The sequence below is a fragment of the Kwoniella shandongensis genome, chromosome 14 (genome assembly GCF_008629635.2).
Source record: "Kwoniella shandongensis chromosome 14, complete sequence".
Lineage (NCBI taxonomy): Eukaryota > Fungi > Basidiomycota > Tremellomycetes > Tremellales > Cryptococcaceae > Kwoniella > Kwoniella shandongensis.
This window is the reverse complement of record NC_089300.1, coordinates 807,806-831,198: the sequence shown is the minus strand read 5'-3', so window position 1 is coordinate 831,198 and position 23,393 is coordinate 807,806. Positions and strand designations below refer to the sequence as shown.

The following is a 23,393-nucleotide window of genomic DNA, read 5'->3' as shown; positions in this document are numbered from 1 at the left end:
CTGCTCTGACCTCGTGTTGTGCTACATGGTCAAAGCGTGAAGATCAATACACATCAAGTCTGATCAAGACCCCCTTGTCGGAGAAATAATGGACAACCGCCCTTCCTTTCGCAATTCATAAACAACGTTTTTCTTTTCGACGCTGCTTCGACTTCCTTTCCATTTATCTCTGCATTCTAACTCATACAGTTCTCTGCTGTAGTTGTACAATTATACCTTCCACCCTATTGAAAGCCTCGACGACATCGCTTGATAAACCTCACCACGGTCTCACACCACCTTTCTGGTACTGGCTTGATCTTGGAGCGGGACCCCACCTGACATATCGAGACATCGTCTTCTGCTGTCTGCTCACACCACTTCAACTCGCCGTAAGGTACGTCACTTCCCGTATCTACTTGTCCTCAGTGACTCCATGTGCGCCACAACTTTGCTAAGTAGCCTGACACCAATCAATACAGGATCAGTACCGCACCTCCTCTTGCACTCCGTCTACCGATTTCAGCAGATACCACGACCTCCTCCAATTGTGTGTAGCTGTTTTCAAGACCAACTCTCCTCTTTCTTCCACATCATTTAGTTCTGGCTACCTCTCTCATCTCCCCTTCCCCCTTTTTTGATTCGCATTCTCGCGACCACTGCCAAAGCTGATGAAAACGTGATCATCCCCGCAGAGAATGGCATGATGCCCTACCGATACCCACGCCCCACCCGGACTGATGACCCTCGATCACGTCTACCATCATTTCCTTTCCCACCTCGACCATGCATTCCTAGATTGGGCGAGCGGCAGCCCTTGCCCAATCGTGCTTGGTGGTTAGGTGACTCATACCGCCCCACATCGATGTCGAGATCTCCCACTCCGCCACCTAGCCAGATCCAGAAGGGAAGACCCGCATCGTCCTCGAATTGTATTGCACTCCCTTCAACATCACCCAGGAACCATTCGTTCATTCAAGGTCCATCTGATCGGCTGGACCGTTCCTCACCTGGACCGTCTACACTCAAAACGTCACCCACAACTGTCGAGACCATCGTCCATGTCCATACTACATCCATCCTCCTAGAAAGCGACAACGATGGTACTCGAGTGTCAAGCGACGTGCCCCCCTTGCCCGAGAGGGGCGTAGACAAGTCCACTGGTCTGAAGAGGACGTTGCATGTGAGCCTCGAAGAACAGGAAGAAGGCGGTACCACAAGCCCGAGTAAGAGGAGATCGCCATCGGTTGACATCCCCGGATTCAAGTTCATACGCGAACGTACCAAGAAAGAGATGCATGAGATGGCGCATAATCGCGATATCGAGCGACTGCTAAACGAGAACAAGCGATTGACGGTCGAAACGGACACGTTTAGACGATCGCTATCGGCTGCGAAGGAAGAGTTTGAAGAGAGTCGACAAAGGTTGAACGAGGAGAAGTCGGATCTCGAAACGAAGCTGTCGGAGAAGAAAGATCAGCTTCAAGGTTTATTCGACACGATGGACATGAACAAGAAACAGCTTGAACAGATGCACCTGTCCCTTTCGGAAGGTGTAGAGCGAGAGAACCGGATGAAAGCGGAGATCGAGAGGATGTTGGCGCAGAGGAAGAGCGCGATGGGTACCCTGAAGGAACTGGCAGAAGTGAAGAAGCAGAAACAGGAGTGTGAGGACGCACTGAGATCTGTGAGAAGAGAGATGGAAGAAGAGATCCTGGGAAAAGACAAGGCGCAGAAGAAGGTTGAAGAACTGAAGGGGGAGGTGTACATGTTGAAGACGGCTAAAGCAGAATTGGTCAATAAGGTGGAAGACATGGAGAACGCCAAGGCCACGGCAACAGAGGAATGGAACACGCTCAAGGACGAGATAGATAGGGAGAAGACTGAATTGGAAGCCAACATCCTCGCTTGGGAGAAGGAGAGGAAGAATTTGGAAGATCGAGCGATCAAAGCAGAGAACGACTGCAATGACCTCCGCCAAGCGAAAGCTTCTTTGCAAGTGGAACTCGACACAGCAAAGGTGACAGTTAAGCATACGAATAAACGGGCAGCGTTAGTGGACACACTCGAAGGTCGAGTCCGCGACCTGGAAATGGAGAAAGAAAACAGGATGAAAGAGTACAACTTCCTCTCCGACCAACTGGCAACAACCGTGGCGAGCCTCGTGCATGCGAAGGAAGAGAAGAACAAGAGCGATAAACGAGCCACACAGCTGGAGTCAGAATTGGGAACGACCAAGAAAGGATTGGCGGACGAAAAAGCTGCCAGAACAACAGAGGTCCAGAAACACCAAGCCACCCATAGGGAGGCGAAGCAGAAGATAGCCCAATGGCAGGAGAAAGTCAACCACCTCAAAACCAAGCTCGAATTAGTCACAACGAGCGGTGACACCTCCAACAATTCAGCTGAACTGTATGAGGAGATGAGGAAGAGGAACGAAGAGGTGGAACGGCTAGAGAGTCAGATCAAGAAGCTGTTAGAGGCAAATGTGGAGTTTGCGCAAGAAGAGGCTGCGAGGGAAAGGATCCTGGCAGATGCGGAAGCCAAGGTCGATGAGGTGAAGGCTGAGAACGAGAGATTGGTTGCAGCTCACCAAGAGGAGATGGAAGATCTCAAACGGCGGATACATCAAGACGCGCAATTACTCATCGGTTCCGACTTTTCGATCGAGCGAGCTGTTTCGACCTCGTCTCAATCTTCCTCTTCTGCCTCTTCTGCCTCTTCTGCAAGCAGTGAGCAGCATTCAGGAGAGCCAGAGTCGATCATCGTGTCCAAAGCGGACTACGATGCAATGGAGAGAGATATTACGAAGAAGAATAGGAAGATTGATAGTCTGCAGAGGGACCTGATTCGTATTCGCACCGAGCGAGATAGTCGTGGTGAGTTTCGTTAGTACCTTCAAGTGGACTTTGGTAACGATAGTATCTCGTGAAACGTCCGTTAGCTAACGGGATTGGCAACACAGCGCCTAGCGTCTCATCGATAGAAAGCGAAGTTCAACCACGAACACCGTCAGACCAACCACTTCCAACGTTCCGCGGCCCATCACTTTTACATCGCGGCGACTCTGCTTCGAACTCCGCAAAACAATATCACGGTCGACGTGATTCGGAAGCACGTCAAAGAACGGTGATCGACGCATTGAGAGCGTTGCGAAGGTTGGGAGAATGAAGTGTGTCGACCGAATCTGGACAGCATGTACGTGTAAGTGAGATGAGCGGTCAGACCAAGTTGATAGGTATCTGAGAGAGTTGCGACGGACGATTGGGCGAAAGGAAGTTTTGGGTTACTCCGTATCTTAACATTAGTCATTTGTACAATACCCATGAGCCACCGGCAGAGCAGATCAGTCGATTTTTGGAGAGTATGTGACATAGCAATATGAATTGATCGTAGCATGTCACGTGTCGGTATCTAGCAGTATCGGAGCTATTGAGCTATTGACAAGACAACTATCGAACTGGAACTGAGCGAGTCAGCGACCGCTTAGTGCTTTGTGTTTACAATAGACCACCATTTGGCAACGGACGGGAGGAAGCATGGAATGGTGAAGAGAAAACCCTCAGTCTCGCCTTTAATTTCCCCTTTCACACCCACCTCCCCTTGATGCCAAAAAGCACCAGAGGAGGTTTAGCTCTTTCGTTCCACGAACGTGATGTTTGTGTGAACGGGCGGGTGGGTAGGACGGATTACCAGATTTATCTTCGTAGGGTAGAGGAGGGAGTGTGGTCGATGAGGATGTGAATGTATGTGGGATGCTCACGATTGGTTTTAGGCATTGTAGTTGTTGATGCTGTACTAAAGATCAAAATATCATACAGTTCTGCAAATGAGATGTGATACAAAACAGTACGCGGTTTTGGAAACAGGTTTCCGTTAACTTGCTCGTACAGATCAAAGGCGCGCAAACAGCCATATCATCTTGATTTGTGTGCCTAACTGATTGCTACTGTAGATCAACTTTACCCCTCGTGTCTTCCCCCACGTGGATATGACGCGTTTTGAAGCGGGAATGACCCGTTAGCAGTAGATTACCAGATTGATTGGAATTCAGGGTCCATCACCACCGACTGTTACCACTTTGTGCTCTACTCTCTGGCTGTTCGCTGCTTTCGTCATGTTGCTGCGAGCGAGCGAGTGAGTGAACAGCTGTTCAGTACCAGTACAGAGCGTTCGTCAACAACATAACGTCGATCTCTTCTTCTTTTCTTTCATTTCTATTTCTGTATCACACCACTTATCGATATTAGCCTTGTTCAAATCAACATTCAACAATGTTCATATACAACGTACATGCGCCGCAAAGGACGTTCGCGCTCTCCCATAAAGGTATGTCTCCGACCATGTGTAGTCTTGAATTGCATGCTCTCTCCCTAGGGCTCATAACAGTACCCACCCATCCTTCCTGAGCACACGCGCATGTACTGACTTGTGTCTCCCCTTGACAGATGGCGAGTCCCGTACCGATCTTTTCAAGAGAATATGGGCAAAAGCTGGGTTGAACAGCGAGCAACAGGATGGGACGGGTTTGGTGTACGAGTACGAAGGAGATCGATGGAGTTTGGACGATGGTGCGTGAACTATGTTCCCCGGAGCAAACCTCCATACTAACTGCAAACCTTCTTCACGTAGATGATGACGTCCAGATCCTCTTATCTCGCTTCCCACCTTCGTCCACTCCTTCTGCCACACTTCATCTTACCCTCCCTCAGGCTCATGCCCACTTTGCCAAAAACTCATCTTCTGTCCCTCCTCCCGCCTACTCGACTCCTGCCTCCAAGACCAAAGCGAAGAGTCAGAAATCGTCACCTTCCGTCCGATCAACTTCGACAAAGACTAGCGCAAACACCAAGTCTAACGGTCAGACATCGTCGAAATTGTCCGAGATCGTACCAGGTGCTGGATCGAAGGATCTCGGTTCACCTGTGGTTGGCGGAGGTGGTCCAGTTGGACTTAACGGAAGCGCCAACGTTCAAGCCAATACCAGTGGAAATGGTGAAACAACAACCAAAATTGGTGGGAATGGAAACGGCAACGGCAATGGCCTCGGAGCTCCGTCCTTGAAGGGAAAGGCAAAGAGTGTGATGAGTTCAAAGTCGAGGAAGAGTAAATGGGGAGACGACGATGCCGAACCCCTGGGAGACGTGAGGAAGCGAGAGTGGGAAGAGGTGAGTTTGCTTTTGGCCTCATGATACAGGTAGCCCGGTATACCGCGTTGATCATATGGCTAAATCACATCCCTTTACTGTCAGTTCCATAACAACAACGGTGTCCGAACAGTCGTTGGAAAAGTCGGCAAGGTCGAGAATGGTATGTTCAGCCTGCACATGCGTAAAGTGGAATTCCCAGCTGACAACTGGATCAGTCCGCATGCTTCTCAAATCCGGTTACCGACACGTCTACGTTTCTCGAGATTTCGCCGTGAAGAACAAGCTTGTCGCAAAGAACGTGAGTTAGCTCTCTTGCTTCAATCTTTCGATTGCGCGACGCAAGCTGATCACTCGCTGCATCTGTCAGTTCGGTATGGGTTCGTTCGGATACACTGGCTTGAAAGCGATTGGTAATATCCCGATCACCGTGGGCTCGAGGACCGAGACTCACCCTGCGTATATGAGCGAGGAGAACCACTTTGATGTCATCCTCGGTAGAGCATGGTTGGAGAAGATGGCGATCAAGTGAGTGCTTGCGTCCAAGCAATCCTTTTTACTTCTGTCAAGTGTTCAGTCAAGTTGAACTCCATTGACATCGTGCTGCTTGTTTAGGATTGATCCTCTCGACCAGACCGCTTTGACGTATATGGATTCGGGAGAACCTATTGCCTGCGATTTGGTCGTGTTGAAAGATGCGAAAGGGAATGTGATCACCATCACATAAGTCTTGTGTGGATTGAGCTAAGCGGCGAAAGAGGATATCGAAACACAAAATCGGAATGGGATTATATATGGATTTGTCTTGATTGGGTAGTGAAATACGTTATATACCCTTTGTATCTTTTAGAGGATTATAATGCAGCTGGGTTTCCAGGTGCGCACATATTTATGTTGTCTCGCCGCTGTAAGACGATGATATTAGTGGCACAAATGTCTATCAAGCAAGTCTTCAAGTGGTTTTCATGGGTAGCATGGGATATATATCTTCAACAGTTTGAGGAGTAGTAAGGGTTCTAGACTACTCGGTAGTAAATCGACTGATTAGGATTGATACAGTGGTTCGTGTACTATCACTCCACGGTTTACAAGTGAAGTCCGGCCAATCCAACTCCCAAATCGAGGTCGAGACCTAAGAGCGAACAAGAGCCATCGGGAAGTCTATTGCCTAGACAAAGCTCCACGCAGAGATCGAGCAAGTTCTCAAGTCTACCCCAAGACAAAATAATCAGCATCAGTCCTCAGTGCGTATCTCCGAGATACAGTCACTTACCCTTGTTTACAAGTACATGCACCGTTCACTTCGACTTGGTCAGCCCTGCAACATTGGCTTACGGCCCATACTTGGCCAGCTGGACAATTCGCTCCGACGACGGGGGTAGGTCGAGGTTTGGGTCGAGCAGCTTGGACGACTCGAGGACCTGAGAAAGCGTCGTCGTCATCATTGTTGTCGGCTGTGGTGGATGTGGGCGTGGAGACAGTACTAGTGCTAGTCGGAACCAAAGACGGCGTAGTTGTCGTGGAAGTACTGGGAGCGGTAGTGCTGGAACTGTGACTGGAAGTGGAGCTGGTTGTCGAGACAGTGCTGGATGTGGCGGATGTGCTGCGGACTGCTTCGACGTTGACGATGTTCGAGCTGGTCGTAGGTGTAGCAGAGGAGATAGTGCTGGACGCTGCGGTGGAGGTGGATGTTGTGCTCATTGACCAACTGCTAGAAGTAGGAGGGACATAGGCGGTCTGCTGAGCAGGCACAGAGAGCGCTTTGATAGTCTCATCCTCATCGCAAGTGTCGACAGTCTTCGTCTGTGTTTGCGTTTGCGTCTGAGTGGCAGTTGTAGTGGCAGTGGCAGTGGTCGTCGCCCATTGAGTTTGGGTTTGTGTGGCAGTGACAGTGGCGTAGATTGTCTCGCGGGCAGTGGTCGTCGAGACGGAGGTTTGGGTGGTGGTGACTATCTCGACCTATTGGAGCGAGTGTCACTCGTGTCAGCGATGCTTCCAGACACCCAGACCCGATGAACTGGTCTCTCTATGGTAAGGGGTACACCAGCCAGTCCGATGCGGATGGTACACTCACGAATACAGTTGCTGGAAGTACGACAGTTTGCGTACTCATGCTCGTCGTCGTCGTTGTAGCTTGGACAACCTGCACTTGTGCACCTATGGAACTGCCCTTCGACGCAGGGGGAGGGACACCCGTAAATCCTTGAATAGTGAACGAGCCATCTGTGCGAGAGGTCACTGCGCTAGCCTTGACCGTTGAAGCTGCACTAGAAGTTGGAATGACGTAGACTCCCCCGTCGGAAGGTGTCGCAGTCACACTCGACGACGAGGCGATGGTGGTAGGTGGGACGTCGTTGACGACGAGGTCAGTGGAGCTGGGAACTGGAGTGGCGGAAGGTTTGGCAGCTTGCAAGACGGGACGAGGTCGAGGTCGGGCTGCGAGGAATGCAGAGCATTTCTGTGATGGTGAAGTGAAGTACAATGTCAGTTTATCTCAGGTACGACAAGACGAGACGCCGAGAGGAGTAAGACCAAGAATCTCTGATGAGGGTGTATCATCGTACTGCACACAGTGGTGTGGTAAAAGATGTCCGCGCTACTCACGCCGTCAGGACGTCGTCCTCCGGGACAGTTGAATCCACCATCTCCATCACAAGTAGGCATCGAGTATTCGGGATACGTAAAAGTCTTTCCGCCAAGCTGGACCTGATGAATAATGATGATGCCAGAATTAGCCTCATTGCTTCTCTGACCTGAGCAGTCAAGTACAGTATGGATCGGTACTGCGCTTACCTGGGCTTTCAACCAGAGATCCAAATCGTCGACTTCTCCCAATCCAATATCCGCACCAATTTGTAGATCCAAAACGATGCCTTTACTCTCCTCATCCCAACAGACACAAGGTAGATGATATTCTGTCAAAGTGTTGATCCAAACTCCATCTACCGGACCACAGATCATCTCCCGTTCAGAGGAAAGATCGATATTGAGTCCCAAGCCTAAACCCACTTCTCCAAGTAGGGGGAGGGCAAGACCAGTATCCAGATTGAGTGATAAGTCGAGGGGATCTACGAGGTCAGAGACTGTGTCCACTAAAGAGGGGATAAGGGAGGTACCGCCTACACTATCGCCCAAGAAGGGGGGAGAGTGAGGAGACGTAGTGTGCAGGAGAGAGTCGAGAAGTCCATCTCCTTGACCGGTCAGATCGAGAAGAGGAGCAGGTAAAGGAGCAGCGAAGATGAGCGGGAGAAGAGGAAGGATAGAGAACAAAGAGATGGGCGAGAACATGATCGTAGGGGATCGTGGCGTGGTGGGTAACCTTAATCGAAAAAGAACAAAGTGGAAAAAGCGAAATCGAATTTGGTTATCGTTCTGCGACAATGTTATACTGTATGGTCGTGATAGGTATGTATGTTTGGCGGAGCAAGTGAGTGCTTGTGGTTCTGTTTAGTTCAGTCAATGAAAGTGTAGTTGTTCAAAAGCGAAAGTAAAAGTCGTCGAGACGATGAAAGCGTGAAGTGGTGTGGTGACTAGCAACCACGAAATCGACCTTGGGTCGTTGAAGAAAGTGAAGGAGAACAAAGTTGGAAGACGAAGGGAACATCGAGGTCAACCGGGAAGGTCGTTATATGTACTTTACTTCGTTAGCGGATCAAAAGGTAGCTTGGTCGATCTTGCTTTGATTAGTTGGACTATAGGGATAGGTCAGCCTGGAGAGTACTATAGATCTGGCTTGTTGGACGGCTTGTCAATATTTCAACAAGCATGGAGCTTGGCGTCAGTTTTGGACCTCGAGATTCATCGTACATCGTGGGACTTGCATTTTGAAAGATCGTCGCAAGGCGTATGATCGAATTTCGAGTAACTATGCTTACTTGACAGAAATGAGGGGGGGTGAAGGAATGGCTGAGATTTAGTTATCGACTGAAACGCGATTGATGACAGTATCGATACTTTTCGTTGCGATGCATTGTTTTTGTGGGCAAACAAGCTCCTGGGTGGCGGGTCCGTCAGCTGTGTGATACTTCTAGATCTGGAGGGTAGGTTTGACAACAATGAGATTGGTAAGAACAGCAAGCAGAAGTAACTGGACTCACGATTGGACTTTCATAGATGACGATTTGCGCATTCGTATGACAAACGGTAAGATCCCCTTGCTGCCTCGTCGATCTCGCATGTCTATGGCTTCTTGGCGACATCTGTGGAGATCAACATGTCATACGCTTGTGCATAGTGTACTTGCCTGCTCTACTTCTACAATGCAGATATTTTAGATAAGACCTTGTCACCTACGCTCAGTGCTCCCTACTTAGTATGGCAATCCCCCACCTCCTCCACCACCCGGCTCATCCAGATCTTGGTAACTGACTCTCCCCCTTCTCGCTCTTGGGTCTTCCCCACCAGGCGGAGCAGGCGGTAGAGGCAATGCCGCACCCATGGGAGTAGCTGACATCGAAGCGTCTCGACCACTGCCACTTCCTCCACCACCTGCATATCCACCAATTCTCGATCCTAATCCATTTCCACCAACCTGCCCGGCAGGACCAGCTCCGCCTGCGCCCGGCATGGCCATTGGCATTTGACCCATCATCATCGCTTGTTGCATTTGCATCATCATCATCATTTGTTGCTGCATCAAGTTGAATCCGGCGCCATTAGGACCTTGGGCGATTGCTCCGGCAGATGAGTCGAAATTCTGAGGGATCATGGCGGGATTCACGGCTCCCATCATCATGGGTGCGGGACCACCGAACGCTTGACTGTTGACGAGCTTGTCATCGACCGCTGCAAGAGTAGATGCTCCTGGCTGGAGGTGTTGAGGATCGAGAACGAAGTTGTTGAGAAGAGCGAGCTGCATCAAGAGGAAGATTTGTTAGCATGACGACTTTGACGGAGAGAGGCTAGAAACTCACATCGTCTAGCTTCGGCTTCATCACCTCCGGGTGCTTGACCGCGATATGTTTGATCACAAACTCCGGTGCTCGGAACAGCTTGTTACAATCCTTGCATCGATACTTGCTTGGCTCCTCCTGCTTGATCAGAGGTGCACATAGCTTTTTCGTCTCCCTGTATGTTATATGTCAGCTCAAATCTGCCGCCATCTCGAAGAGAAGACAAGGGTGTCAAATCACTCACGCTTCCAGATCTCTGCCACCGTAGTCGGCTATGTCTACCTCACCGAGCAAAGGCTTGATTTTTAGGTCGAGTGATTCCACCCATTTCTCTTCTTGCGTCTTCTGAGGGAAGATGGGAGCCTTTCTCTCGCCAGGCATCCGTCTACTCCTGTCTCCAGATCGATCTTCCTGATCTCTCAATTCCCTGTCTTCGTTCTGATCTTCGCCGTCTCGAGGTGGCTTGACATCTTCCGCATTCGGGTCTGCTTCAGCTTGCTCGGTTTCCGCTTTGACTTCGGTCTCGGGAACCGCTTCCAGCTCGTGATGCTGTTGCTTCACGGAAGGGTGAGGTCGAACATGCCCAATACATTTCCGGTGCAACTCTTCGGCGAAAGATGTTGGCGCAACGCAGTAGTAACACGTTGATAAACCGTTTCGGAGATATGAGATCCATTGGTCGAGGACTGTCTTCGCCTATGAACATGTCAGTCTAATCACACACGCGGTGAGGTGCTGCTAACTCACCTTCTGGATCTGCTCCTCCTCAGTCAGAGTCTCACCAGACAACCCCTTAGACTCAATGAGTCGGTCAACGTTGGCCTGGACAGCATCACTAGGCTTCTCCCTCAATCCAGTTATCTTCTTTTCCAAAGCGACCTCCTTTGTCACTTCACCATCTCCCTCTTGTTTTTCTTCCTCCTGCTCGTCGTCATCACCAAGCAGCTCTTCCTCCAATTTCAGCGCTAGGGCTTTGGCGTTTTCTCCATCCTGAACTAGCCGTTCGAGAGTGTTGGCGATGGGAGGTGTAACCTTGAGTCGACCGATGGTAGGAGTAGAGTTGACTGACATGTGGAATGTGAAACCGTCGATCTAGATCACGGCATGAGCATCACTTTCGGTTAAATGAACCAAGGTATGGCTCACCTTTTGTCCATCGAGTTTCTGAATGACCTCTGAGACGTCGACATCATCCGCATACTGCGCCCAAGCGACACGGTGGAAACTCCTTTTCTGAGAAGGCTCGCTCAAAGCCATCCACTGGAAACCAGGCACTCTTGCAAACAGCTGTTGTTGAAGATTAGCTCGACATCATGAAGGTGAAGTCAGTCAACATACCTCTTCCAGATCTTTACGACTGGTCGTCGGAGGAGCCGTCTTGACAAACAGCTGCTTCGCTTTTGGGGCGATCTCCAAACGAAGGGACTCATCACCAACCCAATCTCCTCCTTTGTCTCCTAAAGCTCGATCCAACCCTTCCGGCTCTTCGTGATCAGACATTCTTCGGTTCTTGGTTTTCTCGTCAGTCTCTACAAGATCGGTTAGTGGTCATATTGTAACTTGAACACTAAACTGCACTCACCAACCATGTCGAAGTCTGCGGAGTCCCAATCTCCAGCGCGCAGCTCCTCTGCGTACCTGTTGGCGGTCGGTACACGTCCTTGTCGGTTGAGTCTCCGACGAAGCGCAGCGAATTCTGGCGAGTCAGAATATCGCTCCTTGAACCACGCCGAGTCGCGGTGAGTAAGGAACAGTGCATAAAGCTGTAGGTGATCAGCGGACGATCAAATTGACTTCTTTACCCAAACTTACCTGACGCGAAGTGAACTCCTTCCTGTATCTCTCATATCGCCTGGCCATTCCAACCTTCTCCTTTGCCTGAGCTTCCGTCGCCGTTCCGCTTTCTATCAACTCTCTAAACTTTCTTGTCTCCTCCTCGTCAATCTTGGCGGTCTGAGGGTGAGAGCTTCTAAACCATTCTGCGAAGTTGCGGAAGGACAGGAGCGTCTCGATGGAAGCAGGGTCGGGTAATGCGGCATGTCCAAACCGGGGTGGAGGTGAAGGGGAGTGGAAGCGGGGACGGTGAGAAGGAGGACCGAGAGGTGAGGGTGAACGACGACGTTTTGGTCGATCTATAAACTCGATGATTAGCTTAGCACAGACAGTTGTTGAGGTTAAGTAAGAGGTGCTCACCGTAGTCGTCTTCCCAGTGAGACGCTGGAGCACCCCTCGGTCTCCTATCATAATCATCCCATTCTCTCCTTTCCCACCTCTCCTCAGGCTCTGGATCTAGTTCTCTTCTAGGAAATTCCCTGTCCCTCGGAGCTCTTCCTCGGTCATATTCATCCCTCTCATACCTCCCTGGTGGAGGTGGAGGCGGTAGGTCGGTATGACGATGGGGTATAGGAGCGAAGCCACCGCGCGTGAAGCCTGGACGGTCGTCGTCACGGTCCGGACGCGGCAGTGGAGACCGGGATCGGTCTGAGTGTGGATAGCCACCTGGTGCTGAAGGACCTCCAGGTTGGTCGAAAGAGGAATAGTCGGCCATGGAAGCTGGAATGATCTCAGCGTCAGTCCGTGATACCTGACCAGATAAATTGAGCGGAACTCACGGGTGAGGTGTCAGATATTCCTTTCGGGACGCGACAGGAGTTACCAAAGCTCCTAAAGTATACTACCTGTGATTACAGTCAATCATGTCGCGTCGTAGAGTTGAGTGAGGCAGATATTCGCGTCGTTGTCATATCGAGCATGGCGAGGATGGGAAGAGGAAGAAATACCAATTGATAAGCGAAAGAACGACATTGTTTACCAGTATTAGAAGCAATCAAGTACCTTTTGTGATGACTGAGATGACAACCTGTACCCTAATCTTTCTACCTCTTTGCGCTCAGAAGAGGTTGAAGAAAGAGTGGTCCAACGACAATGACAACGAGTTGATCAATACGTAGAGTGAGCAGCAGTAAGCAGCAACAGGCAGCAGTGAACGGACTTACGGTAATTAAGGGAATGTGGCAGATGGTGAGCAAGGCTGATTTTACTTGACTTAACCGGTTACGCTCGGTCCGGTTCAGTCAACCTCGAGCGAGGTGGAGTACCTCGCTCAGATGGTCACTCGGCGACATACTTAGCACGTTGCGTGTTCGATCATCAAGCATTCATCGTCCTTACTATCCCTTTCTGACTTATCGTATCGAGACACAAGCCCATCATGCCGCCAGCACCTTCCTTCTCATCGATACAACTGGGTCTGCGAGCGTCTGCTCGAGTTCCCGCACGTGCGGTCCTCTTCCCAACTTCCGCTCACTTGCACACCTCTCCATCCCTCTCTTTACCCGACACGCCCAAGGCCAAAGCACCGAAGGATGGCAAGGAGGCTGTTGACCCTGCGGAGGATCCCAAGACGGGCGGTGAAGGCTTTTTCGGCGTGAGTATACCATCTATATCCACTACTTCACCGTACTGACGTCATACATGATGTTTACTTCACTTGTAGGCTTTGTTTTACGGTTCCAAAGAGGCTAAAGCTGAAGGTTTGGTCGAGAACGCGCACGGTCAACACTCCAAGCTCGTCGGAAGGGGCAAATACGTCCATGAGAAGATCACACACGCTGTCATCCCCTCACAAAGAGATGCCTATGTGCAAGCGGCCGAGAAATACTTCAGAGCGTTGATCGAGCATAATGGGGAATTGGGAGGGGTCAAGTTGACAGGAAGCTGGGAGGCCATTGTTGGTGATGTGGGGACTTTTACTCATATCTTGGAGTATGAGGGGTACAAGGGGTTTGATGAGACTTATCGAGCTTTGAGGTTGAGCAAGGTAAGTCGCGGTTCATCCCTCTCCGCTCTTGCGATCAAGTAGTTGCTGATAGCTCCGTGCTTCGGTACTTACAGGAGATGCAAAGCCTTCAATCTGAAATCCTCCCTACCATCATCTCCAGACACTCTCAACTCCTTTCCGAATTCTCATTCTGGCCATCCTCTCCGCCCCACGACTCGGGTTTCCCAGACGGCGGGATCTTCGAGATGAGAAGCTACAAGTTGCAACCTGGAAAGCTGTTGGATTGGGAATATGCTTGGAGAAGGGGTCTGGAGGCAAGAAGACGTTTCGTCGTGAGTAGTGACTTCCGACTGAACACCTTCGAGAGCTTGCATGCTTGGAGGAGAAGTGTGGAAAGCGAGATGCAAGCGCTTGAGCGCTGATACTTGGTGTGTAGCAACCTGTTGGCGCCTTCTTCTCCCAAGTTGGACACCTTCACGAGGTCCACCACATATGGCAGTACCCGTAAGTTGCTATCAGTCTCGGCTACGATTAAAAAGGTCGGTGCTGATGCACGCCGTTCTACAGCGACATGGAGACTCGAAAGCACACAAGGGAGCAAGCTTGGAGCGTTGGTAGCTGGAGTGATACCGTTCAGGAAGTGAGTGCTATATTTCTCCTTCATTTAGACCTCCATCATCTACCATTCGTTTGACCGACATAGCATGCTTTCTCCTTACTATCAACCTCAACTTATTGCTGACTATCCTCGCTATTGTGCAGACCGTCAAACTCGCCCAGAGCATGGAATCCACCATTCTGGTTCCGTGCTCATGGAGTCCTTTGCGATAGAAGCTAAGGGAAGATATTGGATGTCAGCCACGGTGAAGGAAAATAACATGTTTGAATGCTGAGTTTGTACCCCAAAATAGTGAGCTTGATGCATTGTACATCTACTAAATCATTGACGAGCATGTATACATGCATGCACTAATGAGAACCCTTTCTCACCTTGGTTCTAACATATACTGATTCAGAGGTGTGGTTCTCTCACGATCTTGGAGGGAGGTCCGTGCGTTCAACGGTCTCGCTGACAGTCCAGTCAACCAACTCAGATATGGTACATCGCTCGCGACTATCTTCTTTCTTCTTTCTTTCTTTCTTCTTCTATTCCCCCTCACATCTCCTTGTCAGTCTATCGTCGTTATCACTGACGACCTTCTCTCGTCGACGTTCACCACCTTCAAGTGTGATACAAGAGGTGAGTAGCACGAGCTCGTTGGCGATGTGTTCCTTGATCTCCCTCTCTTGTCCGCTGTAGGCGACTTGACATCCTTCCTTCCTTCCTCCTACCGCCACCACCAGCGCATCGTGGGTTTGGACGTTTCAAACCTCCCTTTCTACTTCTCTTTTACGCTTTTGCTTCTTTCCGCCGAAGATATTAGTGTTTCGCTTGCAACGCAACAACCTTCCTCGCCAGATCCTGCGGGTGGCAAATCCACCTGCCTGGTGAAGGGAAGTATGTTCTGCACCACACCTCCAGGAAGGCAGGTCTTCTCCGTTGCGTCCATCACCTAATCCTTCTTCCCAATTAGAGCAGTAAGAGACCTTTTGATATCTAATCTGTCTTCTTTGATCAGCGCTCCTAATGCCAGGTTGGGCACTAGATCTATCTACCTCTTTCCATGTGGTGTACCCAATGTCGCATGTCTCGGTCTATGAAGCTGTAAAGGAAGCATGAAAGCTAATGGGTGACTCCAATTTGATCACAGAATTGGTTTGGCACAATGAACGGAGACCACGAGCCAAAACCTGGCCCTTCTCAAGGCATAAGCTTCGCCTTCTCCAAACACGACTACACCAAGTCCGCCACACCGTATCCAGAACCTGCACCGATCATTCAGCGACGAGAAGGGAGAGTAGTTGCATCCGAAGGTCCCTCTGAAAGTCCTTCGCAAGCTCTCACACAACAAAGGTCCTCTCAAAACATTCAGCCTACCGCAGGTGGTCCCTTGAGGCCGCAGCCTGCGAATACCCAGCCTTTCGCGCTTGGACGTTCGCAAAGTCAAAACGCTCGGCAACTCGATCGACACATCGAATTTCCACCACTTGGACCAATTCTTCCAGCTAGATCCAACGGGCATCTCGGCACTGCTGGCAATGTGGTATCTAAGAAGTCCGACAATGGTGATTTTCAGCCTAAGCTCGAGCGAGAGCCTACTCAACGAGGACGTACTGGACCTTCTCTTTTTTCGGGACCGCTCAGGCCCTTTCAATCTTCTCACTTGCGCTTAGAGCACAAATCCGATGATGACAACACCACGATTGAACGAGCGCCGAGCTTCGTTGCATCGCTACAACGTCCCTTACAGAAGGAGCAAGACATCAAGAACTTCTCCAACACGAGTATCGCTAACTTTTCCGGTGGACAAGGTCACCCTGCGTGGAACCAGCGGGAGAAACTACCAGTCCCTAGTACGGCACCGCCTGTAACACGACTTCTGCCTGATGTGAATGCTGGTGCCAGAGTGTACTCTTCGAACGACGCCGTGCTCCCTGACCACCCTACACCACGGAGTGAAGGGGATCGTGCAGTTCCTGACGCACCTCTGACGTCGGTGCATGTCAAGACGGAGAGGCGAGACTCCGTCCCAAAAGACCAGCATACTGGCGGAGATGATGACGGCTCAGAGGAGCAATACCTCAACATCATCTCATTGAAAGCCGAGAGGATTAAATCGCTCGTGAGTTTAGACGCGTATTGAATAGAAGTTCAAGTCTGACCCCTACGACACAGGAAGAAAGATGTCAACATCTCAAAGCCGAATGCGACTTGTTGAACGACAAGCTCGTCAGGAAGACTCAAGAGCTTGAAACAAGTCAAGAGAAGAGTCAACAAGATCAAATAGCCTGGAGGACAAGCATCAACAACGCTAGGAGCTGGAGGGAGAAGGTCAAGCAGAAGTGAGTTTCCTGGGCCCATGTACTATGCTATAGATCCCTTCTTAATGCTCTGAAACAGAGAGAATTCTAAGTCGCAAACGTTCTCGGAACTGCAGAAGAGCTTCCAGGCTGGGACAACGGCATTGAACGCGTCGGTCGAGGAAGTCTCACGCGAGGTGAGAGATTGGCAAAACGAAGAAGTCAAAGTCATCAAAGAAGGTGAGTTACTTTGTTTCATCATAATTCTCTCTACTGATGGTTCCGGTTCAGAAATCACCTCGCATACCGACAGGTTTGCTAATATGAAGAGCGCCCTCCACGAAATCAAGGCTCAACTGCAGACTGAATGCAGCTCGCGCGATGAACTTGTCGCTGGTCAGTTTGTTCGATGAGATTTTCTTTGTCGCTGATGAAATGATCAGTCAAGGCGCTCAATAAGAAGCTACAAGAGGACGAGGAGTCGTTGTTGAATCGTTGGTAAGTTGGACCTCGCTCGTATATGAACCAGGTACTGACCACGTCGTGTACATAGCAAAGAGCTAGAGGGGAAATTGCAACTGTTCGAAGAAAGTCTTACGCCCAAACTTGATACTGTCTCTACAGAGCTCATAGAGTAAGTGGTCAACCGGTGAAAACCCCGGTCGATCTGTAAAAACTTTTGTCTCACCAGCTAACCGCTTCACCCCAGATTGAACAAGAAAGCCGATACAGGTATCACCGAAGGTCTCATCAAGTACCAAGACGAATTGCACAAGAAGTACACCGAATCCGAAAAGCAGTGAGTGGGGGATCACTGAGAGTGAACGTGCTGAACGTCGATTTCCATGAAACTGTTTTAGGTGTACCTCTCTGCAACACCAACTTGAGACAGCTGACGCTGACCGTGACGCTTACGAGAGGAAATGGGATGATCTGAAGGAGCACCTGCGCTCGTCAGGCTGTGAAGGGGACGACCCCGAAAACATGATTGACCAGCTTCTCGTTAATCACAAGAGCGACCTGGACGAGAAGGAAAGGGACTTGAGACGGGCTCATCGTGACTCTGAAGAACGGGTTCTTCGCTCATCGAAAGAGATTACAAGGTGAGGTCATGTGGTTGACAAGTTGAGTTCCTGTCGCTAATGCACCTTGATAGTTTGCAAAAGGATCTCGACAGTCACAAATCTAAGCTTGGTGAAGCAGAGCGACAACTTCGTCAAGCTCAACGAGACTTGGCGGATCAACGCGCGACATTCACCGCCGAACGTCAAACCGCTGAGCAAGCGTTCCGCAGAGAGGTCGAAGTTGTGAAGAATGAGAGGCAGCTGCTGAACGACGATCTCGACAAAGCAAGGTCTGATCTTCGGGTAGGTTTGTTTGGCTATCCCTCACATGGTCAACTAATTCTTCGATCACTCTTACAGACTCTTCATGACCAAATGACCGTTTTGAGTGCCGAGAAGAAGACAAGGGATTCAGAAATCCAGAGTAGTAGAACGAGGGAAAAATCCCTCGACGCACAAGCCAAGAAGTCAAAGCATGACCTCGAAGCAGCACTCGTGAGCTCCGTACCACTCCTCTTCATCACATGACCTCGCTGATACTGTTCGCTCCCAGGGACATATCGCCGCTCTTCAGACTGAGCTGAACAAGCAGGGGGATCTATATAGACAGACCACTGCAGAGGAGGTGAGTATGCAATGTGGCGCTGCTGGCTAGCACTGACCAACGGCACAGTCCGCGGCACTGCAGAACGAGATCGAACGTCTCAAGAACGAACTCGATTTGGCTTCTAAACGTACCAACACCACTCACTTGAACCGTATCACAGCATTGGAAGGAGAGAATCAGAAGCTCGTGAGAGTCTATCTTGTCATCTGCTGCGCTCTTCTGACATGAAGTTTAGCAAGAGAAATTGACGACAGCTCAACAAGACGTGGCCAGCGCAAGAGACATGGCCAAGAACGAAGCACGATTGCAAAAGGGTGAGTTGTACCGCTAGATAAGTCACCTTGAGGAAGAGTTATTAACGTATGACCGAGTAGAAGTGAATGAAACGAAGTTCGCAAAGCAGGGTGAGTTCGAATGCAGAGAGAAGGTCTTGGGCAAATTGCTCACTTACTTGACCGAAAACGTAGTCCAACAGATCAAGGATGTAAGCTCATCTCATTCAATGTGTCAAACCATGGTCAATTAACATAATACCGCACAGCTCAAGAACGAGAACAGCAGGTTGGAAGCCGAGCTGAAGAAATGCAAGGCAATGATCGCTGCTTCGTCAGAAGGTGGTGCAGGGGTGAAAGGAGATACAATCCCTTCGCCATCCTCTCCGCTCACTGACCCTGGTTCAGATGACGACGAAGACAAAGAGGTAAGCAATCTGTTAGCTCAGAATGGGTGCTTATGCCCCAATTTATTGCAGACATCAACAAGTATCCCAGCTGAGGGTGATCTCCGCTCGGTTGTTCCCAAGCAACCAAGCCGATCGAAAGCGATGTCTGCTTTCAAGCCACCTACAATGTCTCACGCACCAGCTCCTCAGCACACATCATCATCATCCAATAAGAGGAAGGACAGTCCAGTTGAGCTGGATGACGATGATGAGTTCAGGAGCCCGACCTTGGAAGACAAGGCGATGGCGGAGATACTTGACAAGACGGAGAAGAGACACTCTGAGAAGTCGGCTAAGATTCTTGAAGTTGCTGTTCCAAAGAAGAAAGTACGTATCACTCATGGGCCTACTATGTAGAGTCCTGAGTCCTGATGGTATGTTTGACTGATGGTCTTATTCAGGCAAAGCTCGCGGTCACTCAAGATGATGACAGCGATCACGAGGTTCCTGACGATATCGAGGGAGATTTGGAACCATCTTCAAGCCAGCCAACTACCAAGCCATCAAAGACCAAGACCAAAACAAAGACCAAGGCTACAGCGACTGGCGGCACTCGATCCGGCTCAAACTCGACAGTCAAGACCTACTCTCAGACAAACAAGAAGAAGGGGAAGGGTGTGCGTAGCTGAAGGTGGACGGTGAAGTGTTCTGCTGTGTTGTTCATAGTTGTATCATTCATAGTGTCAAGAGGCTACAAGTGTGTTGTTCTGACTCATTGTACATACCATTAGTATCATGTTACTTCTAGCATTCATCCATCTATTCACTCATTCGGTCATCCATCCATGTATACTCATCGAACAGTGCAATATGTATCGTCCAAACCGCAGGTCCGATGAGAGATGGTGCCTGGCAGATCGATCAACGTTTGATACAGTAAGAATCGTCGTCATCGATTAGGTGGGTATCAGACTTAGCCGATCGATGAAATCCCACCCGCTCAGGACGAGAAAAGTTAGTAGAGACGCGATTGCAGGTATCACTCGATCGATGAAACAGATGACAGACGGCGGTCAGTTTGATGGATGGGACGATCAATACGATATCTGTTGTTTTCGCTGTCAATGACGCTGTGCATCTTGACATACATATAGTTGATCGTATCGAAACAATCGTATCTATCTATCACGGACTGTTCATCGAAAGGCAAATCAATCCACGAATTTTACCTCCACGAACAAAGAGGTTATTGATCACACCATGTCACGAACACAAAATAAACCGAAGAGAGTGTTGGTAGTGGGAGCAGGGGCGGCGGGTATGGCGTGTGCCGACGGATTGAGTATGCATCCTGACAAGTTCAAGGTGACCATGATTGGTGAGTTGTCCAACGATGACGGCGGTGGCCTGACCCATACCTCGTAATCCCAAACTTCTTCCTGGCCACCTAATTTGTCTTGCGGAGCGTCTGGTCAGAGAAAGAGCTGACTAGTTCGCGATTCCTCTCATCCAGATGCACAAGCGTATTGTGGTGGTCAGGCATTCTCGATCCCCATCGATAAGAACAAGTATGGATCAGAATGGATGAATCAAGGTGTTCAAGGTGGAAGTTACATCTACCAGTGAGTGCGAGGGGAACACCATTTTCATACTATCCACAGTAGCCGCGATTGGAGGTCTACGCTCTCCCAGTTAGGGAGAGGCTGGAGGATAGTTGATGGGAGCAGGCTGAAGATGGGATTGACTTTGGGCGGTTCACACGAAGGGAGGAATTTTGAGCTAATCCATAGAGTCTCTAGACACACTTTCTACCATTTCAAGAAGTGTGGATACGAGGCTGAGCCGTGAGTTTATCACTCCTATTTGCTCGAATGAGTAAACACAGAGCTGACAGGTCGATTGCGCGCAGTGTCGATCTCCAAGTATCATTCGGCAAAGGTGACAAAGTGAGTTTAATGTCTCCTCAATTATGCGATAAACGTCCTCTATGTTTCTAGCGTCTTCGCCCGATTAGACTACTGTCTTGCCAAACAAGCCTTGTACTGATCATCTCTGCCCCGGTAGTTCTGGACAAACCTCTTCCCTACCAAATTGGTCGATCAACACGCAGCCGATATCAAGCGATTCAACTTCTTCCTCAAGCTTATCCGATGGTTTGAGGTATTCTTCGCCTTGATCCCGATCAAGATTTCGTGCAAGCTTGCAGGATTGAGTAATGAGTTTTTGGAATACATGTTGTTCCCCAGTTTGGCTCTTTTCCTCGGTGAGTCGAGGCTGTACCTTCACATTTTCGTTTAGCATCTTTCCTCGCCCGTCGCTCGTGTGTGATACTTTGCTGGGATAGATCGCCCTGGGGGATCGACTATCCCCTCCTCTCCCTTCTTCTTTGTTTGAACGGTGTGCTGACTTTGTTTGCCAACCTCGTAGGAACCGGTAATGCCACCCCTAACCTCCCTACCGTCATGATGGAACGACTCTACACTTCCCCCACTTACGGAATGTGGTACCCCTGCGACCCTAAGAGCATGTCCTCAAATCTCCCACCTATGGTCGTGTTCCCCGAATCTAGCGAGTTTTACAAGACTTGGGCGGGCAAATTGGAAGAGAGAGGTGTCACTGTGGGTCCACCAACGAAGCCAGTAGTGGCACCAGTATACTGATGTACGTTTCGTGTGGTTCTCAGATCCGACTTAATACCGAATTGACTGCTATCCAATCCCGATCTCCTACTGTCAAAGTGATGATGAAAGCCCGTCGACAAGAAGAAGATTTACACAACGCCGCAGGAGCGGATCAAGATCTCCCTTCGCATGAAGAAGAGTTTGACGAGATCGTACTTTGTATCTTGGCAGACACTGCTAAGCGATTGTTGGGCAAGACTGCCGGTTGGATGGAGAGATTTGTTCTGGGACGCACGAAGTGGAGTGATGATATCACAGTCACTCACAATGTGAGTATCATACTAGACTACACTCCCTCTCTCACTTTACGTGGTGGGAATAGACGGATGGGTCGCTGAGGCTGATCTTATATTTGGTTGGTTCGGTAGGACATCGACTATATTCGGAAATACTACACAGTCGACTTTGACGAACAACAGGCTATCGCCAATGTCAATGGTCGAGATGATTCCGAGCGAGTCAGAAAAGGACGAGAGATCTTCAGACCGTAAGTGCGACACATAGATCGGTATCTACGTATGGCAGAGATTAATCGCCGTGTGCGCGATTACAGTATGTACCTTATCAAGCAGGTTCCAGACCACCCCAGGCTCTTGGTGAGTTGTACCGTCAACTTCGCGCGGATGGACTGGAGCTTATCGATTCTGTTTTGATAGGAAATGTGCTTTGACTGTAATGCGTTCCAATATCAACTCGAGAAGGTGAGTTCAACTTTGCACTCCAGCTCAATCACGATTTCGCCCGCCCCGCCCCGCCCTCTGATAGCGCTCTCGCTCTACTTTTCGCAACTTTCCCGCTGATCTATGATATACAGCACACCCCTGTCGAAGATCATGTATTCCAAACTATCTTCCTGAACAAGAAGGACGAACACACGTGGACCAGAAATGAAATCAGGAAAGACAAGATCAGTGAGTCGCACTCTTCTCCTCCTCTCGTGGCGTGTCATGAGGCATGACTGACCTTTGGGTATTCGTCCAGTTCGAGAAGATTGGTGGCATCAACTTTGTCATTCTTGGACACATTACGCCTTTGTCGTACCTTTCATCTGGTTACTTAACAGGAATAGCAAGCATACGACTTTCGCAGCTGCTTGGACACTTGTCAATGCCCATGAAGTCGCTATCATCTCCGGTCAGGTATGTCACAGTTCATCCTCCTTTTAGCTCTGTTTGTCTGGGAACTGACGTTCACACGTAATGATCATAGGCTGCCGCATATAAATTGGGGGCAGACTATCCTGTCGAGTTGTTCAATAACGATTTCGCAAACAAGTCGTTCAGGAGTTATCTCCTCTTGGCTCATGGAAAGTGGTTGTCAAAGTCGAGAATCAGGAGTTAGGCTGGGATATCGTTCCTCAGGCCCAGATTGTCGAGTGTGACGTCGACGACGACGTCGACAGTGATCAGTAAGATGGAGATGAGAGAAAGAGAACGCAGTGCGACTTAACGATAGCCATAGGAAAGGCGGCGTTGAAGATTAGTTACGTAGTTGATATACAAGAAGAACATAATGTATCGATAAGACCAATATCACCCCATCATCAGATCAAGAAGTTCATCGTGAAGTTTAGATGACGCAGACCATGTAGCGCATCTCACTTGTATCATCCATCCTCATGTAATCGAAAGGGTATATACATAATTGCAGGGCAGCGGACCGGCGGAGGGGCGGAACGTA

General features: G+C 49.7%; 7 protein-coding genes across 7 annotated transcripts; 5 read left to right on the top strand and 2 right to left on the bottom strand.

The window, feature by feature from the left end:
• Nucleotides 1-682: 682 nt before the first annotated feature.
• CI109_107394 (uncharacterized protein) lies at nt 683-3,150 on the top strand (the record flags this gene model as incomplete). The annotated part of the gene is made up of 2 exons (XM_032005823.2): nt 683-2,858; nt 2,945-3,150. 2 exons carry the CDS (start codon nt 683-685, stop codon nt 3,148-3,150), a joined length of 2,382 nt encoding a protein of 793 aa, XP_031859830.2.
• A 1,103-nt stretch (nt 3,151-4,253) lies between these two features.
• On the top strand, nt 4,254-5,853 carry CI109_107393 (uncharacterized protein; the record flags this gene model as incomplete). The annotated part of the gene is made up of 7 exons (XM_032005824.1): nt 4,254-4,308; nt 4,428-4,550; nt 4,612-5,147; nt 5,232-5,289; nt 5,345-5,427; nt 5,497-5,654; nt 5,742-5,853. 7 exons carry the CDS (start codon nt 4,254-4,256, stop codon nt 5,851-5,853), a joined length of 1,125 nt encoding a protein of 374 aa, XP_031859831.1.
• Nucleotides 5,854-6,211: 358 nt separating this feature from the next.
• On the bottom strand, nt 6,212-8,414 carry CI109_107392 (uncharacterized protein; the record flags this gene model as incomplete). Its single annotated transcript, XM_032005825.1, has 5 exons — nt 6,212-6,335; nt 6,400-7,085; nt 7,201-7,584; nt 7,731-7,832; nt 7,920-8,414. 5 exons carry the CDS (start codon nt 8,412-8,414, stop codon nt 6,212-6,214), a joined length of 1,791 nt encoding a protein of 596 aa, XP_031859832.1.
• Nucleotides 8,415-9,435: 1,021 nt separating this feature from the next.
• CI109_107391 (uncharacterized protein) lies at nt 9,436-12,566 on the bottom strand (the record flags this gene model as incomplete). Its single annotated transcript, XM_032005826.1, has 9 exons — nt 9,436-9,978; nt 10,040-10,193; nt 10,263-10,714; nt 10,766-11,110; nt 11,165-11,305; nt 11,357-11,547; nt 11,601-11,781; nt 11,831-12,150; nt 12,212-12,566. 9 exons carry the CDS (start codon nt 12,564-12,566, stop codon nt 9,436-9,438), a joined length of 2,682 nt encoding a protein of 893 aa, XP_031859833.1.
• Nucleotides 12,567-13,229: 663 nt separating this feature from the next.
• Nucleotides 13,230-14,630, top strand: CI109_107390 (uncharacterized protein; the record flags this gene model as incomplete). Its single annotated transcript, XM_032005827.1, has 6 exons — nt 13,230-13,445; nt 13,515-13,838; nt 13,913-14,131; nt 14,236-14,303; nt 14,367-14,439; nt 14,562-14,630. The coding sequence occupies 6 exons, from the start codon at nt 13,230-13,232 to the stop codon at nt 14,628-14,630; spliced, it is 969 nt and encodes a 322-aa protein (XP_031859834.1).
• A 935-nt stretch (nt 14,631-15,565) lies between these two features.
• On the top strand, nt 15,566-19,721 carry CI109_107389 (uncharacterized protein; the record flags this gene model as incomplete). Its single annotated transcript, XM_065968025.1, has 18 exons — nt 15,566-16,522; nt 16,576-16,742; nt 16,801-16,940; nt 16,992-17,096; nt 17,144-17,198; nt 17,254-17,334; nt 17,410-17,499; nt 17,561-17,803; nt 17,857-18,067; nt 18,125-18,259; nt 18,318-18,389; nt 18,438-18,557; nt 18,607-18,685; nt 18,746-18,775; nt 18,839-18,855; nt 18,913-19,071; nt 19,123-19,419; nt 19,494-19,721. 18 exons carry the CDS (start codon nt 15,566-15,568, stop codon nt 19,719-19,721), a joined length of 3,186 nt encoding a protein of 1,061 aa, XP_065824097.1.
• Nucleotides 19,722-20,292: 571 nt separating this feature from the next.
• Nucleotides 20,293-23,054, top strand: CI109_107388 (uncharacterized protein; the record flags this gene model as incomplete). Its single annotated transcript, XM_032005829.1, has 13 exons — nt 20,293-20,410; nt 20,546-20,654; nt 20,832-20,876; nt 20,942-20,978; nt 21,097-21,295; nt 21,460-21,650; nt 21,716-21,982; nt 22,082-22,200; nt 22,267-22,309; nt 22,370-22,414; nt 22,528-22,624; nt 22,695-22,852; nt 22,923-23,054. The coding sequence occupies 13 exons, from the start codon at nt 20,293-20,295 to the stop codon at nt 23,052-23,054; spliced, it is 1,560 nt and encodes a 519-aa protein (XP_031859836.1).
• Between the last annotated feature and the right edge of the window lie 339 nt (nt 23,055-23,393).